Source organism: Petaurus breviceps, unplaced genomic scaffold, assembly GCF_028583685.1.
Source record: "Petaurus breviceps papuanus isolate PSGF00001 unplaced genomic scaffold, PetGlider_PUasm1.0 171, whole genome shotgun sequence".
NCBI classification, from domain to species: domain Eukaryota; kingdom Metazoa; phylum Chordata; class Mammalia; order Diprotodontia; family Petauridae; genus Petaurus; species Petaurus breviceps.
The window spans coordinates 8,101,108-8,121,773 of NW_027185754.1; the positions used below are offsets into that span (position 1 = coordinate 8,101,108).

Consider the following 20,666-nt stretch of genomic DNA (forward strand, 5'->3'; position numbering starts at 1 on the left):
AAAGAGATCATAAAAAAGGAGAAAGGACCTACATGTACAAAAATATTTATAGCAGCTCTTTTTGTGATGGCAAAGATTTTGAAATTGAGGGAATGCCATCAGTAGGGGAATGGCTGAACAAGTTGTGGTATATGAATGTAATGGAATACTATTGTGCTATAAGAAATGATGAGGAATATGGTTTCAGAAAAACCTGGAAAGACTTACATGAACTGATGCTGAATGAAGAGAGCAAAACCAGGAGAACATTGTACACGGTAACAGCAACATTATGTGATGGTGAACTATGATAGACTTAGCTCTTCTCAGCAATACAGTGATTCAGTACAATTCCAAAAGACTCATGGAAGATGCCATCTACATCCAGAGGAAGAAATGTGGAGTCTGAGAGCAGAGAGAAGCAGACTATTTTCACTTTTTGGGGGGAGGAGTGGGGGTTGTGGTTTTTCCTTTTTGTTCTGTTTTCACTTTCACAGCATGACTAATGTGGAACTGTAAGATCAGAATGTGAAAACAGAATCATGGTTGGCACGATTGTACATGTATAGTCTATACAGGTTTGCTTGGGGAGGAGAGAGGGAGGGAGGGAAAAAAATTTGGAACTCAAAATCTTATAAAAATGAATGTCAAAAACTATCTTTACATGTAATTAGAAAAAATAAACTACTGTTTACCCCCCCCCCCAACAAAAAAGCAAACCATGAATATTATGTTCAGAATGATGCTGTTAATTTTTCCTAAGTGAATTATCTCCATGGTACTAACTGCAGCAAATACTAAAATAGCTTAGAAATTAGATAAGAATTGTTTTTTTCCCTTAACATAACTGTCATGTTGAGCTTTTCAATTTTTCCTTTTCTCTTTAGTAACTTTTAATTCTTTCTGACATATCTATAGTTACTTTAATATTTCCATCTTGGAAAAGGATAATAATGCACAATCATGTTTACGTGGTTATGCTTGACCCATATGACCAAGCTCTAATAATCATAATCATTTTCTTTGCATGCCATTTTGTAGTTATAGAGCTCTTTGCATATATTATCTCATTTGAGTAATACTCAAATAGCATGGCAGAAGAAAACATTACTTTAGCAGGCACATTTTCACTTAAAATGTCACTTAATAATTGCAGAAACTGGAGGGTTCCAACACAAAACTCCCCTTTCAGAGCCTCTGAGTGTTTGGTGTCTGTGAGAAAGAAGAGGAACATAGTGCCTGTCTGCCATCTGAAATAGATTGAGGTTAAATGTCATGAGTTACTTTGGAGAAGTCTGTTTTTATTTCATATTCCTGTAACTGAGAACAACTAAAAGGCAAACACATCAGCCATGCAGTGATTCTTTGTAATATTTGTTTTAAAATAATCTTGCTTTTTTTTTTTTTTGTTTTTCTTTAAGGGACTATGCAGTAAGCATAGGTCATCGTTTGCAAGACCATGGCCTTGTGGTGGAAATGATTTATCTGACGTCAGAGGCGAGTCTTACCTGTGCACTCCAGGAGGTGAAAAATGATGGTTCTCCCTTTTGTATTCTTGTTGAACAGTCCAATGTAGCGCTCTCCTCGTGCACTGTAATTTCACTTCACAAGTCTATCACAAGTAAGTTTAGCTTCTCCTAGTGTTTAGAAGTGTCTCCATTTAAAAACACAGTTCCACATCACTTTCTTATACCATAGGATACTTTATTGAACCCTTTAAAACTTTCCATTCATCATTTCCATAAAGAAGCCAGATGAGATAATGTGAAGAGGAATCATAACTTTTTATGTACCTCTCAATGAATTTAGGTTCTATACCTTGTTTCTTCTTCATAAATGCCTACAAATATCTAGTACATAATGACCTGTCTTAAATATGCCTTTCAGCTACATTTTAGAACTTAGCATTCTTGACCCAAAGTTAAACAGCCTATTAGAACATTTGCTGTAGTCATCTCTGGCCAACTTGCAAACCTTCTTGCCCGCTTCACAGCACTAGCCAGCTTAAATCTTAGTTTTCTCTATCCATCCTTTTGTCAGTTCATTCCCCTCCTCCATAACCCCTGAATTATCCTAATACTTCCTAGTTGTAATGATTCATAAAAAAGGGTGGATTTTATCCCTTTAATAGGTGTACTTATGGGTAGATAGAATTATATGTGTGTGTATATATAGCTGATGTCATCCTCTCAGTCAGAAAAGCTTCTATTCTTGAGGTGTATACTTCTGAATGGCGAGTGTATCAAATGATTCTGCTATTTCTCATATTACTTTTTCCCCCCAAAACAGTGATTCACATCTAGATGAATCTTTCTTGTCATTTCTTCTCATTTCAGTTAGCTGGGATGAAAATATTTGAATGTAAAATTAGAATTTGCATCTGAACAGCTGTTAGACATAAGATTTACCATAACAATAAAGAAACAACATAATACTTAATTTTGAAATTGACAGTATCTCTGTGGTTGCCACCCACATAGTCATGTCATAGTCATTTCTGCTATGAGCAGAAAATGTAATATATCAGTTTAAATATAGGCTGTGTCTCTAATGTTAATTTTTTTTTTTGGCTTTTTGGAAGGCAATTGGGGTTCCAAATGACTTGCCCAAGGTCACACGGCTAGTTTTTGTGTTAAGTGTCTGAGGCTGGATCCGAATCCAGGTCCTCCTGACTCCAGGGCCAGTGCTCTATTCACTGCGTCACCTAGCCACCCATGTTAATTTTTTTTTTTTTTTTAAGAAAAAGCAAGTAGGTTTACACTGGAAAATAATTACCCTAAAATCCAGTGCCATCATTGTGAACAGCAGTATAATCTCTCTGAAGTAGAAACTGTGGGTTGTGGGGGAGGAATGATGAGAAGGAAGAAGGAGTGCAAGTAGAGGTACTTGTAGATCTGTCATTACACAGATACTAGTGCTCCAAACACACAACAGCAAGGAAGTGATGCTTTTTTGGCCAAACTGATTCCTACAGCTTCCTGGCTCAGATTTGTACTTTTCTGTTTCTGAGGCCACAAACTGAACAAAGCACTTTGCTCGCAATGTCCATGTAAGGGAGATAATACAAGTATTATTAGTCTTATTTTACAGATGAGAAAATGCAGGCCTGCAAATAGTAAGCACTCAGTTAATGTTTGTTGAATTGAGTTGACTTGTTTAGACTCAGAGAAGGAAATTGACTTGTCCATGGTTGTGACTTTTAAGTGTCCAAGCCTAGGTTTGAATCTAGGCCTTTTGCCTTTACTGCTGTTGCTCTTTCTAATACTTCATGCTGCCTCTTTAATACTTCATAAGTATTTCATAATGTAACCAAAGTGTATGATTGATCAAGCTGGATGTTTTGCTTTATCTCTAGTACATCGCCATATGCCTCTGGAGGATGCATTGGCTCTAGTAGCTAAGGAATTTGGGACTATTTTGGCTGAGCGGGAACAGCAAGAAGGTGCTGGGATTTCACAAAAAGCAGCTGATCTGGTAGATGACTACTTAGAAAGAGACCTCTGTGAAAGCTACTCTGTGCCTCTGAGCATCAAACATCTCCTTTTCCTACTAAGTGAGGGAAAACATTTGTATCAGGAGGAGCTGAACACCATCAGTGGCTACCTGAAGACAAGGAAAGAAGAATTGGAAGGTATTCATGTATCTCCTTCCCCAAAACTGAAAAAAATTTTCATCTTTTGAAATAAAATCCTGTTCTGAACAGTGTCATGTAAAAACCTTAGTATTCTAAGGTAGTAAAAAAGAAGGCATCTTTATGATGTAATAGTCATTTTGGTTCAGACCTTTAGTCTTAAAATAAGGTAGAAATGTACCTTGTATAATCATTATATCTACAGTATCACTTTAAGCTTAAAGTTTCTTTTATAAAGATGAATTTGGAATGAATTCTTATCAAAATAGCTCATATTTATGTAATACTCTGTTTTACAAAGTTCTTTGCTCACCACAACTTTGTGAGATAGGTATGTCAATAACTATTTGACAGGTGAGCAAACACAAGCTTAAAATCTAAGTAATTTGCCTATTAGTATCAAAGCAAAGATCTAAGTCTTTTGACTCAAATACCAGGGTTCATTTTAGGTTCTCATTTGAGTTGCATATAATGAAACATTTAGAGAACTTGAGCAGTTACTCTAGTTTACTCTGTGTTTATGTTATTAGATAAGTTCAGCAGAAGTGCCTAGTGGGCACCTCTTAATCTTGGTTCAGAGTAGATTGAATCCGACAGTATTTTAAAGAGAATTATAAAGATCACAACTCCTAAGAAATGGCTCCTTGGCATTGGACCACTTTAAGATATTCCATGATAGCCATAAACTGCAGAGTGATATTTAAAATAATATTATTAAATTTCAGCCAGGAAACATTGTATCATTTTCTCTTCAGTTTTGTTGGCCTGTATCCTAGGTTCTGCTGACCTTTATTTCTTTTCTCAGGTTTTGTTGAGACACCAGATACTTCTACTGCAGTTGTGAATGCTTTGATTGAAGCTAATTTGATGCCAAGATCTCATCCTATGGGCAAACCCCCTCCCCTTCTCCCAACCCCTGGTAGGAACGCCTTCCAGGGCCAGCCTCTCCTTCCTCCAGCTAAGCCTCCTTTATTGGGTGATAGGCCTGGAGGACTCCTTCCAACACCAGGTCAGCACTGTCTTTTCCCCAACAGTATTGCCTTATGATCCCTCCACTTTTTCTTTAGTTCTAGTAAATGTGTAGTCATTGAATTTTGCTGTATCTCTGAAAAATAATAATAAACTTGCCTAAGTTGACAAATTCTGTTTGACAGAAAAATTCACCTGGATGAGTCAGACTAAAAGGGAAAAGGTGAGACTCTTAGCTGTTCTGTGAGTTCTCCCTTGAGAGAACATAGCAGTCAAGATACTTGCTTTATTCTCCATAATGTTGGGTTTTTTTTAAAGCAATTGGTGTTAAGTAACTTGCTCAAGGTTACACGGCCAGTTAGTTATTTTAGTGTGGGCGCCGAGTATCTGAGGCCGGAACCGATCCCAGGTCTCCCGACGCAGGGGCCATCACTCTTACTCATTGTGCCACCTGGCCACCCCTAAGCAATTGGGGTTAAGTAACTTGCTCAAGGTTACACAGCCAGGAACTCTGGTCCCTTTCATGTCAAATTTGAGTTGCTTAGGTTTTCTTCTGCCTTTTGGGGTGGGGGGGGGGGGGGGAGTTGGGGTTAAGTGACTTGCCCAAGGTCACACAGCTAGTTTTTGTGTTAAGTGTCTGAGGCTGGATTTGAACTCGGGTCCTCCTGACTCCAGGGCTGGTGCTGAATTCACTGCACCACCTAGCCACCCCTCAAGTTCTCTTCTAGGGTTAAGACTGAAGCTGATGATGAAGCTTGGTGGGAATATATTCAATGTATTGACAGTGACTCATACTTACCCAGCAGTTACCTGACTTTTCTAGCATTCCTGGGGAACAGTTTTTAATGCCGAGTTAAAATGAATTGTGTGTCTATTTTCTTTCTCTTGTTCTGCTATTTGAATTTGTGAGATGAAGTTAATATTTCATGAACACGTTTGAGTTATAAAAAATAATTGAAAATCTAAAGAAAGGTCAACAGTAGAATTTAAATAGTCTGTAATTAGTGAGGTTAGAGATGCTTATCTTGGGAGACAGGATACTTATAAAAAACTAATTTATTACTTTGCATTCCATTGCTGTCCCTTACAAATTCATTTCTTTTTATGTGTTGTGTCTGTTCTCCTTTAAGTTGATATCAGTAAATTTCTGTTTTTTGCTTCTAGTATAACATGATTCAGGAAAGGGAGCTAAAAGTTATTTCAAAATAAATGCTCTGCACTATAGATTATCTATTTAGTTCTGTCACAATTTTAATTTTAGCTAGAAGCTTTTACTGTGAGTGCTGCATTTATACCTAATTCAGCATTCTGAACAAGTCTGAGTAGAGTAATACATGCTACTTCACTCTTGTAGTTGTACTCTCTTAATGACACATTCACCATTATTGTTGATGTCACTCTTTATTGAGGGCACATAGTTCCTTCCGTTTTAGGTGTCAGATGTTTCTTGTCTTTATTGTATACTTGGCCCCATTTAGAGCTACCTAACATGTTTAGATGGAATTCTGTCAAAAGGAATTTTGTCCTACCTTTGGATATAAGATAGTTATTAAGTGCTAGTTTTCAGTTATTTATAAATAGAGAAACAGAATTTGTGACTCAGGGTCTATAGTGGATTCCATCCAGTGGAGTGACTTAGAAGAAGGCAAAGAAACTGTTAAGACAGGAACAATGATGTCTAACTCAGATGGAGCCACCAAGCCATACATAAGGATCTCTGCAGGTTCATGTTGATTTAAAAAAGTCACATATTAACATTACCTATTTTCTATTGTGTTTTTATTTATTTTTAAAATATTTCCCAACTACTTATTAATCTAGTTTGGGCTTCCAGCTAGAGTATTAGGCACTTTGCAGATCCTGGTCCTAAGTCTCTTTAAAAGAGTGATCTGGAGCAATGAGTCAGTTGGGTATGCATTTTCAGAAAAGTCTGCTTTATTAAGTATCAGGAAAGATTTTTCCTGATAAGAATATCTTACCAGTTTCTTGTTTTTTATTTCATATAAATCTAGGACATTCTGGGCCCAAGGGTAAACCTCCTCCCCTTCTAGCAGTACCCTCTAAAAGACCTGGTCTCCTGGGATATGCACCACACCAGCCTGCAAAGCGTCCATTGATGTGGGAGAAACCAGCCCTTTTGCCAACACCAGTAGGTGAGTTGTGTTGCAAATATTATGCCTTTTAGATGGTATAAAAGTCAACCAAAATGCTTTAATAACCATTTCCCAATAAGCATACTCTACAGTTCTTCTTGTCTAGAAGTATGTGTCAGGGTTTTGTAACACGGACTTTTCTCCTGACACTGAATTAGCATTTCGAGATTGGTTTCAAGTCTCCTGTTGAACCAAAAAAGATACATTTCTTCTAATGCATAGGTAATTGTGGTTTCAGAATAAAAGTAAAAATACAGTAATTATACTTGCTACGTTTCTCTCTCTGTAATTAAAATAATCTAGGATTATAGAGAGAGCATCTGGAAAGGACCCTCATGAGAACCTTGAGTTCAACCCCTTTGTTTTGCAGCTGAGTAAATTGAGGCTGAGAGAGTTTTGTATGACTTGCCCAGGGTCACTCAGATACTAAGCATGTGAGGTAGGATTTGCTCAGGATATTTCTGTTGTATTTATTAGATATTTCAGCACCTTTGGATGTAAGATAACAGCTATTAAATGCTAGTTTTCAGTTACCTTATAAATAGAGAAACAGAATTTGTGAATCAGGGTAAGTAGTTGATTCCATCAAATGGAGTGACTTAGGAGAAGGCAAATAAACTGTTAAGAAATGAAAAAATGGGGGTGGCTAGGTGGTGCAGTGAATAGAGCACCGTCCCTGGAGTTAGGAAGACCTGAGTTCAAATGCGCCCTCAGACACTTGACACACTTAACTAGCCGTGTGACTTTGGGCAAGTCACTTAACCCCAATTGCCCTCCGAAAAGCAAAAAAGAAGAAATGGGGCAGCTAGATGGTGCAGTGAATAGAGCACTGGCCCTGGAGTCAGGAGGACCTGAGTTCAAATTCGGCTTCAGACACAAAAACTAGCTGTGTGACGTTGGGCAAGCCACTTAACCCCAGTTGCCCTCCAAAAAGAAAAAAAATAAAATAATGATGTCTAACTCAAATAGAGTTGTCTAGCTGCAGCTGACAAAGCTATCATCTCACTGACTTGCATAATATAACCATGATTCAAATATGCAGGAGACTGGACTTTTCCTGTTAAATGTTGAGAAAAAAGATTGTTGAGAGCTGAAGTAGATTGAAGGAAATGGCCCGAGAGGCCATTTCTGTCATCAGTTCCCGATGACCATGGCATAGTGTCTTCATGGGGATAATATTTTCTGTCACTTGCACATTGTGAGGATTGTTGGCATTGTTAGACATCTGTCTAGAAGACTAATTGAAATCAATTTTTGAATTGTTTACAATTAGGTTGTTGTTAGGTGTTTTCATCATATTCTTCTATGATGAAATTAAATGATAATAAAATATTTTTTAAACATTTTCCTTTCACTCAAAGAATTTTCACCTTGTCCTATTTCATTACTCTCACAATATCCAGATTAGAATAGATAGCCTACAAGCAAACTTTTTGGCCCTTAGGTAAGCAGATAGAAGAATTCAAGGCAGTAAAAGGAATGTAGAAATTCAGAAGAAAAGTTTTAAAAGTAGTTTGTGGAGGAAATTGATCTTGAAAGAAGTATAGGATTTGGATTGGAGAAGGGAATATATAGATGGATACGTATTTTAAGTGACTTGATGGTACAATTTGCATAATTGGGTCTGAAGCCTGGGTAGCCTGATTCCACATGCTTTTTTTTCTCATGAAGGCATAGTGTTCCTCTTGTTTATAAGACTACTTTAGACCCTCTGATAAAGAATACAAGTTAATGCCTGTCTTCTGCCTGTTATTCATAGCCCTTCAGACACTGAAGAATAGCTGCTGCTTTTAAAACTAAAAAAAAAAAACAACACCCTAATTGTCTAGCCTTTAAAACACTACTGAAATCTTTTGTATTTACATTACTTTAATTTGTTAATATATCCTTTCCCTTTGTCAGTGAACCATCACTTATGACAAAGCATTTTTTAAAGGAGAAAAACTCATCAAAGTCAACCCCACATCTGAATAAAATCACTAGCATCTACTGGGGAGAAGACTTTATTTTCTCATATTCATTTAAATACCCACAATATTACCACATATCCATAGTCTCCAATTTTGCAAAGAAGGAAGGAAGGTAAATTTTCTTAGCTTTTCTCCAGAACCCGGCTTGATCATTGTGCTTATTAATTGCATAGTGAATCTATTAGAGCCTACAAAACTGGGGCCACTTAATATCATAAGGTGTGGGAAGCAGACAAGATGGTGATGTGAGGTCTAGAAGTTAGAGAAGTACCATGTTATAGTAAATGTGTCTTTTTGCCTCCTAGCAGTGCAGACAGTGCAACCTCAACGAGCAGCTAAACCCAAACCTTTTTGAACTAAGGAAACTTCAACTGGGCTGGGAGGAAAATGGCAAGGCATTCCAAGCAGATGGTGTCCTCTCTCTTTCATCACTCATGTCTGTGTACCAGGCAAGAAACTTTATTGTAGCATACTTTCTGTTATAATCCACATTCCCACAGGAATTTTTTTAATTTGTGGAGACTATCACAAGCTAGATGTTTGTGAAAAGTCAGTGTTGTAGATATGTTGGACCTTTTAAGTTGTTCCATTACATATATTACACAATAAATTCCTTGTTTTACATAACCCCTTGCTCATTTTTAAACAGTGGTTAGATTTCACCTATTCTGGGGAATATATGGGGAAGGAAGAAACTTCTTGTTCAGTAGCAGTTGAACAAGCTAGTCAGCCTTTTTTGATTTAAATGGGAGGGGTTGTATAAGGGTGGGGGTGGGGCCATAATGGGAATTTTTGTATTGGAATGAAAAGTCTGAGGGGGAAAATCAGCTCAGGGTAGCTGTCTTTTCTAAACTTGAATAAAAAGGAGTTGTTTTTCTTCTGTCCGGGGCCTCTCTCTTTGATTGAACTATAATACCAGTGTTTACTTGTCTACACCAGATGTCTAGTCTTGTGTGGGAAGCACTTTTTTACATTAAATTTTTTGTCTTTTCCTTCATTAAAATATAAAATCTAATGTCTGAACTAAAAGCTCTTAGACCTAAATACAGATTCTGTTGATGTGACTTAGTTTTCTGTCATCTTATGAAGTACAGATCATATCTTGTGTGGAATACCTCCCGTAGTAACACTTCAGAATTGTGAAGTGACTGACTATTAAAGAACTTGATCATGTGGAGAAACCTCAAGTTTCTCACCACTCCACCTGTATCAGTTGCTAGTTTGTAGGGGTTGTTAGTTACCAAACACTTTTTCTTAGGTTCCTTTCAAAGTGACAGTCATTTTTCAGAGGAGCTATTTCTTCAAAGTAATTTAGCCCTTCCACATAAATATACATCAGCTTTCACTCTTTAAGTTGCTAAATAAATCACTAGCTTCTACTGGGGAAAAGACTTTATTTTCCCATATTGATTTAAATAATTTAATATAATAAGATTATAGCAGTAACTTCTGTTAAGATTTGGAAAATAGCGTGTATATTTGTTAAAAGCACTTTTTTTTGATCTGGGTTTTGATTTCCAATTACAGTACTATAAAGTTTTGAGCCAGTTCTAAATACTCTCTAATTTAGTTCCAGCCAATAAAAATGTAGAATGATTTCCTTATTTCAGACACAGTTGAGAATGAAACTCAGTGTCTCAGATGTCATATTAACATTGAAAACATTTACTATGGCTAAAGGATAATTTCCACAAAGGCTTAAATGAGCAAGTGGAGAGCTGGTACATAGATTTTATTTCCTGTGACTTTTTTTCTGGTTCCCAGTAGAGCAGCAGTTCTCTTTTTTTCTTTTTTTAATTTATTTATTTACTTTTAGTTTACAACATTCAGTTCCACAATGCCTTGAGTTCTAAATTTTATTCCCCTCCTTCTTATGGCTTTTTAATAGGTAAGTCAGAGTATTTGAAAATAGACTCCTATTTATCCAGCATAATTAACTGGTCTTGTTAACCAACAGTATCTTATACACAATATATAGCTTGAAAGTCTTAATAAAATTTCAGTAATAGAATAAAATATTCTTAATAGTGAAGGAAGATTGAACATCATTTAATTTTGATGATTCAGAAAATACATTTATTTGCTAAAGTTCATTTTAGATTATAACACGTCCCTTCTGTGTAGCCTGTATGGGAATCTAACTGAATACTGTTGTTGAGATTTAATTCCTTTCTAGAGTTGATAGCATTCCTTCTGCAGGGGAGATTTGGTGAGGAAGGCTACTTTAATGTTGAAAGTGAGGAGGATTATCACCCATCACAGACAAAGGCATTGGTCTGAATGTGGGCTACCTTCACATAAAGGATACCCCATCCCCTGGAGTCTCTTTTGAAGGGAAAAACAAAGACAAAAAAATTAAAACACTAAAAAAGAATCAAATCAAGTACTCAAATGGATCTGTGATCCCATCTGTGTGGATATTCGCTCAAAAAATATAGATACCTGCCTTTTAGACCTTTGTCCTTGTTTCTTCATGGATTCACCACACGAGGTCCACCCAATGAGTTGCAGACTGGTCTTGCTTCTTCTAGAAATCATGAGAATACCAGTGGACCATATGGGTTGTCCTTTGGTCACTCTTGCCCTCATCACATGACCACCTCATCTTTTGTTTAAATATAAAACATCCTAAACATACGTTTTCATTAATGACATTCTTTGATCTTGCTCACCTTTGTAGTTCTTGTTTGTTAGGAATTACAGTGCATCACACCCACCCCATATGCTTTCACTGCCCTTGGGGGATGATCATTTTTAATTTTTTTGAGAACCTCATCTTCCATTACTCATGGGTAGATATTGGTTGGTTGTTTTTTTTTTATGTGAACCTTTGTTTCAGGGAGAAGTTTAGGGTCATTAAAAGAATTTTGCAGTTAAAGCAAGAGCTTGTTTTGTTTAATTCTGGGCCTCACTCATTCATTTGTAGTGTCCATCCATATACATATATGTGGATAATAGGCATTCCACCAGACAACTGTGAAAAATATACTTCCTATGAGAGCTTTAAAAACTTTTTCTGTTACTTTATGTCAATATGTTTTAGCCATTTTTATCGTCACTGCTTTATTTTCATTACTTTTTTTGTGATTCTTCCCAGTATTCCTACAAACAATTTCATTTACATTACTGTCATAGGATTTTTTGAAGTCATGGCCACTAGATCCCAGCACTATTTTCCACATAGTTAAATGCATTTGTATAGCAGACCCACAAGTATGTTAATCTTAAGCTTCTGTTTACTATCTTGGGAGATAGGAAAGAGAGCAAATTTAAGCAGGTCTTTTGAATTAGGGAGAGCTTCCTAACCTGGAATCCATGTACCCATAATGGATAGATTTCAAAGGGTCTATGGACTTAACTGGGAAAGAAATTACATATTTATTTTCACTCACCTCTAACCGAAGTGTAGCATTTCCTCTAATTATATGTGTAGGCAACAAACCTTAGTAGAATTAATGACTATGGTGACTCACCAATATGAGTCACAGGTTTTTTCATATTATATTACAATTATTGCAGATATCTCATAATTTATGCTTATCTTTGCTTCAGAATTATCATTGTCATTAGACCTGCCACTAGATTGCATGTGAGTTCATTCTTCTGGTGTACAAACACTCATGTAGCATAGCTGGTCAATTACTGGGCAATTACTAGTAGCCACCAAACAGTGAAGTGTTCTCACATTGGCAACCCAGACATCATCTATGTTGTCTAATGTCTAAACAAATGTCTAAACATTTGTTTCTGTTGTATGGTTATTTGTTGACTGATATGTGGAAGGTGAGTTTGCAAACTCAGGTGGTTCAGATATGAATTCTTAATTCTCCATAAGGTGGCATAGGCTTTTGTAACACTAATAGTTACATAAGTGTACTATATACCAGCTAAGTTCTAATTCATCTGACAGTTGATAGAACTGTTGAAATCTATGATTTAAAGTATTCAAGATTGTGTGGTGATATAGAGCATGTACAATGTTGTAAGCTCTTTGAGTAGATAACTTCTTGCTTTTATTTGCTTTTCTCTTCCTAGTGTTAGGAAATAAGGTCATGCACATGCAGTAGGTTGTACAAGTGTACAATGTGTTATTCTTTGAAAATACTGTGCATTTAAACAGTTAGTTGGCAGGAAAACTTTGATGTCAGAAATGAGAATCATTATGTCTAGGAAGACACAGAAAAGCCATGGGATGAACTTTTTTTTTTTTGCTTTTTTTTTTTGGAGGCCAATTGGGGTTCAGTAACTTGCCCAAGGTTACACGGCTAGTATTTTTGTGTGTGGGTGTTAAGTGTCTGAGGCCGGAACCGAACTCGGGTCCTCCTAATTCTGGGGCCGGTGCTCTTACTCACTGTGCCACCTAGCCGCCCCCGGGATGAACTCTTAAGTGGAACAATACTGAATTCCAGGAAGCTCATGACTCTTGAACCACTACTGTAATCTGCTTATCAAAGGATTAAAAACCAGTAAGTATTAAAGCTTTGGATAAATCATAAAATTTGCCTTATTTTACTTGTTACACAGATTCTTGTATATCTTACACTTACCATACAAGTTATTTCTATTCAGATTTATCAAATGATTTTAAAAACAAAAATAGTGTTTAAAAAGTAAGTTAAATTAAACAGTGAAGCATAAATGCCACAGGTTTTTGTGCAGAGCTAAAATTTGAAAGAAGTCTAACAAAACCTTAGCCCTAAAGATACAGGCTCTTTTCATTCAAAGAAAATTCAATTCAAAAGAGATGGGACACTTTAAAACTTGGATTTGCCATTTTACAAAATGTCTACAAAATATTCCTATAAAGTTGATTAACTGGACAGCCAAACAAAAGAAACTCACTTCACACCCTTCCCCCCACATCACTACTGGAAATGCTTTAATCAAGAAATTTATGCACTAGAAATGGTTGACGTAATTTGTGGAGCAGTGGAAAACCATGTCCAACAGTGGGTCCGTGGACAAATGATGTAATTTGTTCGTGTCTCTTTTAACATTTTGAAGCAAGGCATTGAGGAATTGGCAGGCTCACCATTCTCCTTTGGTTTGCAGCTGGTGAAACTATAGACATCTCTTAGTGTCCTCCAACCACCCCCAAAGATTTGTCACAGTTGTAAAAGTCACTCATTTTATCAAAAGTAGGTCTTGGAAACATTGCATTTTTAAAACACTTTGCAAAGAAATAGAAAAATATGAAGTACTTCATTACCAGGCAGAAGTTTGCTGACTTTAAAGAGGATAAAGCTTAAAGTGTTTGTTTAAGGGCAGAAGTTTCACCTTTTCTAAAAGAAAAAGCAAATCTGCCCACAAAAACACTTTGAAAAAAAATATTTTGTCCAGTTGTTTGACTACCCTGGCAGATACTTTTTAACTGTAGGAATGAAATAAGTTTTTCAATTGAAGGTACTCAAGTTGCTATAACAGATGCTACTGAAAAATTGTAAATTTCCTCAGCTAAGCGCTGATAAGCAAGAAAAGCAGAGGCTAACATCATTCCAAACTTCCACGTGCTAGAGGACGTGCTTTACCAAGGTACAAAATACAAAATTTTCTTGTCAGTTGCTTTGAAAAGATAAATCTGCAAACACCTGGAAAGACTTTAGAACTCTTGAAAATTATTTCTGTCTTGATGACATGAGGTTGGAACATGGATTTGCAGTCCTTTTGTTTCTGATGTAAACTCTTGTCAAAGTTGTCGACCTAGCCAAAGATGAACTCACTGATCTTGACCAAAAACTAGCTACAATTGAAGTTGAACTCAAAAGGTTTTAGAGAATTCTGCTGCTCCAAAGCCTATCCTTTACTTGTTATGAAAGTTTTAATCCCCTTTATGGCAACAAATCTTTGTGAATTGAGATTTTTCGCACTTGTATAACCACTAAAACAAAAAGCAGAAATTGATCGGATGTTCAGTATGATATGTATTTTGCTTTGTCAAAGATTACTGCGTTAATTTAATATTCTTTTGTTTAGTCTAAGCAGCAATAATCTTCACATTTAAAAATGAAATTCAACTTTAACTCACCTATAATTAAAGTTTTTGTCATTATTTTGTCTTTATAAAGAAGCAATATGTTACTATATCACAAATTTATTTTTTTTTTTTACATTTTTATGACTGTTTCAGTATGCTTAGTTAATTGGTAATCCTATGTGTTTAATTTTATGTACTCAAAAGCATCCTGGAAAGGGATCCATAGACTTCACCAGACTGCCAAATGAGTTCTTGATAGAATAAGTTTAAGAATTCCTACATTAAAATGACTTCTTAAAGCCCTTTTTTTATTTTTTTCATCCCTGAATACTCTAATGTATTTTTCTCTCGGTATTAACAGAATGATTACTTTTGACTGTTAGTCTGTGAAAGTCTTGTAACTTTGAAGGGGGCATATCTAATAATTTACTTAATGGGCTGATTGGAATTTTTAATTCTTATATATTTTTTCTACCTCCAGAAGTTAGTTGCAACTCATTTCTATGCTAAGAGTCACACTTCACTTTAAAATGTGATCACAATGTGACTCTAGCCACAAAGTTTAGTTAAAGTACAGGTATGTGAAGAAAAAAAATCCAAATTGCCTTTGTTGAAGCGAATTGGCTAAACTTACCTTCAGATATCTTAGAACTTAGGTAATTATAGAAACATGATCTAAAAATAGACTAGATTATATTTAAGGGTCCTTTCCAACTCTGTATCCCATGATTCTGATATCTTTAGTAACTTGACTAGAGAAGCTAGGGAAAAGAGAATACCTTATTATTTAGGACTCAGGCATAGAGACATTTTGTTTGATGCTAACAGTAAATCTAGAAATCTATCATAAAGCCTTGGAAACACTATAGCGCCCTTTCTCCTTCCTCTCCAAATATTTGGCTCTTATCTTTAGGCATTTGGTATTGCAAAGCCTTGTGCTGGGTGCAGGAAGAAATCAATGAAGCTTTTGCTAAGTAAGTGCCTACTGCATACCAGGCACTATGCTAGGTGATAGAGAAAAATTAAACATCCCTACACCAGGAGCCTATATGCTAACACCCAAGATAAGTACATGTGTAAATATTTAACGAGTATAAAGAAAATAAATACAAGATAAGCAGGGCGCTAGCAGTCAGGGCTATCATAGAAGGAGATGCTTGAACTGTGTTCTAAAGGAAATGAAGGACAATCATAGGGGAATTCATTTCTGTCATGTTCAATTTTCACTTGTGTCCGACTCTTTGTGATCCCGTATGGGGTTTTCTTTCAAATATGCTAGAATGATTTGCCATTCTCTTCTCCAACTCATTTTTACAGATGAGAAAACTGAGGCAAACAGGGTTTAGTGACTTCCCTGAGGTCAGACAGCTAAGTGTCTTAGGCCAGATTTGAATTCAGGTCTTCCCGACTCTAGGCCTGAAATGCATTCCATCTGCTGTTGTATTCCAGAAATACAGTGGCACAGAGATAGGAGCGAGAGTCCCATGTGTGAAGAACACAGAGGTGCTAGTTTGGATGGATTTTAGAGTTCATGTTGAAAATTGAAACTGAAAGGTGGGATGGAGCCAGGTTGTGAGGGACATTAAAAGCTAAGCAGGATGTTTGATCCTAGGGGCAAGAGGGAGTCATTGAAATTAACCAATAGGGAAGTGAGACCAGTTCTAGGCTTAAGGAAAATCACTTTGGTAGTCGTGTAGAAAATGGACTAGAATCGGAAGAGTTACTTGTCTAGGCAAGAGAGTTGAGACTAGATTGGTAATATCTTCAACAGAAATGGGAAGATTTTAGGGAAAGATGCATTGTTTTGTGAATGTTGAGTTTGAGATAACAAGCAGTTGGCAATGGGAGACTAAAGCTCAGAAGAGAGATGGGGCTGGATATATAGAATTATATGAATCATCTGCACAGAGATTTTAATTAAATCTATGGGAGCTCATAAGACCACCAAAGGAGAGTTTAAAGAGGAGAAGAGAGGGCTTAGAATAGGGTCTGAAGGAGTACCCATCGTCAGAGACATTGTATGAATGATGAGTGAGCCAGCAACAGAAACTGTAGTGATTAGTTAGGCCAGGAGTGAAAAGTGTTGTGAAAACCCAGAGAGGGGAGATTATTTAAAAAGAAAGCGTGTACAACAGTCATATATATGAAGAGGTTTAAAAAAAAAGATTTGACAATAAGAGATTATTAGTAGTAATGGCACAGTAATTGGGTTATGTGATGAACTTGCAAAGTCAGATTGTTAAGGTTTGAAGAGAAAATCAGGATAGCAAGAGGAGGCTCTTAGTTGAGACAGTTTTTCCTAGTAATTTGGCAGAGAAACCAAGTAGAACTAGTTACACATCTACTGAGGGTTTTTGGTTTTGTGTTTATAAGAGTGGGGGTAAATGGATGAACTACAAAGAGAAATAAATTATGGTTCCTGACCTAAATGGAGCATTGTATAATGCAGTCCTTTTCCTCAAGTAGACAGGGAGCAGTCTTGTTTAGATAGATCCTTGTTTTCCACAGAACTTTGTGAGAAGGTAATTTGCCCGTTACTTTTTTAGTTAAGGAGGCCTGGCAAGGTTGAGATGACCAAAAGCTTAGGACAACGGGACACAAGGATATTTCAGGTTAACCCTGAGTAACTGTTCTTCCAGCACATCGTAGTGCTCAATAAATATTTGTTGGTTGATACCAAAAATGGGGGTCAGGATCTTCCTTTATGTGGAAATATTTTGTCCACATATATTCAAAAGTGAGTAAGCCTAAAGGTTTGTAGTAGTCATTTCATTTGCTTATTTTGCTTACTATCCTATTTTTAAAACAACTGCTAGGCAAAAGTTTACACATGATTTATATGTAGAATAAATTTGTTTTAAGTATTAGCCACTCATCTTTTTTTTTTCATTTTAACATTTTCTGTGTTAACTAGTTTATAATTGGTTATTTTAAAATACTGGGGAATCGAGGCACTTAATCACCAACAAAGTGGCACAAACTATATTAAAAAGAACTAGTCTCCCCCTTTTAAAAAGATATAGTTTCCTGATGCTTTTATTTCCCTAAGTTTGGGGGGGGGGGTATAAAATGAAAATAATTTGAATCAGAAACTCTTTACTCACTTTGTGCTCACTTTTGCATATGGTAAACTTCCTGAAGATGTTTGAAAAGTAAATATTTGAATTGTTTTCCTGTCCCCCATGCCTCTTCTCTTTTCCTTATTTAATCAACCTTTGCTGTTTTAATGGATTATAACCTAGCTTCTTATTTAGAGGGTAGCTCTGCTCTAGTAGGATGATCAAGTATTGGCCTACTGCTATACTAAAGTTACTTTTGATATCTTGATTTTTTCTCAATATCCTTTCAATTCTGACTGATGTAAATTCTGTTTTGTTCAGTAGACATCTGAACTAAGGTCTCTTCAGAGAGTGACTTATAGGACACTGTCACCTTCAGGAATATTGTTCATGAGACCAGATTCTTATGTTTGGTAATAGACACAGTCATTCTGGCTACTACTGGGAATTGTTAAAAGCTAATTGAGCTTAATCTGGTCCATTAATCTTAAAAGGATTTGAGAAGACCATGAGAAAGTTTGAAAATTTAGAGACTTTTGGGGACAACTGTTAAAGATGTTGGACCCAGGCGTCAATTCAATTCAGCAAATAGGCATTTAACCTTTTCTGTGATTAGGAAACATTAACTTGTTGTCTACAACCTTCGCCTCTTTCCCAAAGATAAAATGTAATTCTTTTTTAACCTATTTCAGGACCTAGACTTATATACTCAATTAGTTGGTTGAATGAGGTTGAGCTAGTATAGTTAGTGTTTCCTAGTTAGTTGCCAGATGGTAGGGAAAAGGAACAACTGCAATTAAACCTAATGTAATACCTGTAACAGAATTCAGAGTACAAGTAACCCGTTGTAGTGGGATGTGGCAAGGCCTGACATTTAATAAATTAGGTTTGCTACTAGTAGATTAGTCAATACTTATTGAGTAGCCATTTTGTGCCAAGCCTCTAAAAAGCATTTGCTTAGTGTGTGGCAGGCCAGGAGCTAAAAACAAACAAAAAAAACCCTCCAGTTCCCGCCCCTCAGGGAGGGTCTATTTGTTCCTAAAGGGAGAGGCAGCCAGAAAAAAAAAAAGAACAAATAAAAGGAAGACCTAAAGACAGGTACTAAAAATACTCGGGGCTCTTTTCTTGGAGATCTGTCCAGTTCTATTTGAACCAAGGAGTCATAGAATTTCAGAGTTAGAAGAATGGTCTTGGGGGGCAGCTGGGTGGCACAGTGAATAGAGCACTGGCCCTGGAGTGAGGAGGACCTGAGTTCTAATCCAGTCTCAGACTTCACTTACTAGCTGTGTAGTTACCTTGGGCAAGTCACTTAACCCCAATTGCCCTGCCCTCCCCCCTCCAAAAAGCAAAAAACAAAAACAAGGAAGAGTGGTCTTGATCAACTCATACCTGAATAGGAATCTCATCTATACAAAAATCTTTAACAAAATCTCCATTTGAAAACCTTTAAGGAAAGGGAGCCCATTTTCTATGGGGGCAGCCTATTCTTTTGGACAGTACTAATTAATAGGGAACTTCTCCATATTGAGCTGAAATTTGCCTCTCCAATTTGAATCCATTGCTCTTACTTCTGCCTTCTGGGTAAGCAGACCAAATCTAGGACAGCCTGTCAAATAATTGAAGACAATCTGCTGTCTCTATGCTAAATATCCCAGGGCCTTTCAACAATGTGCATATAATGTCTGAACTCTCTACTATCCTGGTCACCTTCTGTACACACATTAGTTTGTCACATTCCTAAAAAGGTCGTAACCTGGGCAGTCCCTGCTAACTTTGCTACATTATACATCAGCTTCCAAGGAGCACTATTTTACTGGGAAGTCTCTCCCCAACCCTGGTTATACAGAATCCTCAGTGTTCACTGGGCACAGTGAAAAACTCTTGCTTTTTAAATTTGCATATACATGCATATAGAATGGGATAGGGTGATTGAAATAATTCACTGGACGATTCTTAGACTTATATTTTAGGCTTGTTTAAGGATGTAGATTTTTACAGCTAATTAACAGATGATGAAATGAAGTAAAGGGATTTGAGTTGCGAAATTAGGACTTGGTTGACTGGAGGACCCCAGGAAATTCTCACTTAGCTCCTGTCCTGAGGGGAGTTATGATAGAGCTGAAAGGACCAGGAAATCATTGCCCAGGGCATGATGGAGCACCACAGGTCCTATATCCCAGGCTTTCACTTAAAAGAGAAGCAAAGAGACAGAAAGACCCTGCACTTCTCTGATTTACATGGATGGTTTGAGATTTTTTGAATAATACTTCAACCCCTACTGTCATCTTTTCCTCTAGAATGAGTTTGGTTGAATTAATACTTCATCTAAACATTACTTAGAAATAAATTTTGTCACTCATTTGAGAAATCATGCCAGGCTCTGTATGGGGGTGGGGGTGGGGGGAGAGACATAAGCCATGCCTTCCTAAGACTCAAACCAGAGAAATCAGTAAAAGAGGGAAAATAAACATTTTTGGTTTCTAAGATTTATAAGCAAAAGGCAACTACTGTTCAAAAAATGATTTGCTGAACAGTTCTCTAGGAAATAGCATCTTCCACTTATTATCCCATGCAAGTTTTGCTCATTCCTACCCTTTTGCTTTTGTACCTGCCATTGCTATGGGTTAGATTTGAAGGTTTCTTGTCCACACTTTCTTTCTCCTTCCCCTGTAAATTTATTCCATTCTTAAAAACCCAATTTGAAGGTTACCTCCTGTAAGAAACTTCTAACTTTGCCCCTTCTTGGTGATTCCTTTATCCTATGTCCCCTCAGCCCTTGTGTGTGCAATTTGTTCTATATGATGTGCTCATTCATATAATCAAGTACTCAGTTGGAATTATGGTCTCATTGATGTGGGTATTCCCTCCAGGGATGCAGATTGTAACCTATCCATGCCTGTCCATCTTATGTAACTTGTACATGTCTCCCCC

The 20,666-nt window shown here is 36.7% G+C and overlaps 1 protein-coding gene across 1 annotated transcript in view; it reads left to right on the forward strand.

The window, feature by feature from the left end:
- The window catches only part of LOC138157220 (nuclear receptor coactivator 5-like), a 34,812-nt gene extending 25,226 nt beyond the window's left edge, over positions 1 to 9,586 (forward strand). Inside the window, exons 6-10 of the mRNA XM_069082789.1 lie at positions 1,401 to 1,600; positions 3,335 to 3,610; positions 4,416 to 4,619; positions 6,592 to 6,732; positions 9,008 to 9,586. Of these exons, the coding sequence (XP_068938890.1) occupies positions 1,401 to 1,600; positions 3,335 to 3,610; positions 4,416 to 4,619; positions 6,592 to 6,732; positions 9,008 to 9,057 (871 nt within the window). The 3' untranslated portion in view covers positions 9,058 to 9,586. The remainder of the gene's footprint in view (positions 1 to 1,400; positions 1,601 to 3,334; positions 3,611 to 4,415; positions 4,620 to 6,591; positions 6,733 to 9,007) is intronic.
- The last annotated feature ends 11,080 nt before the right edge of the window (positions 9,587 to 20,666 follow it).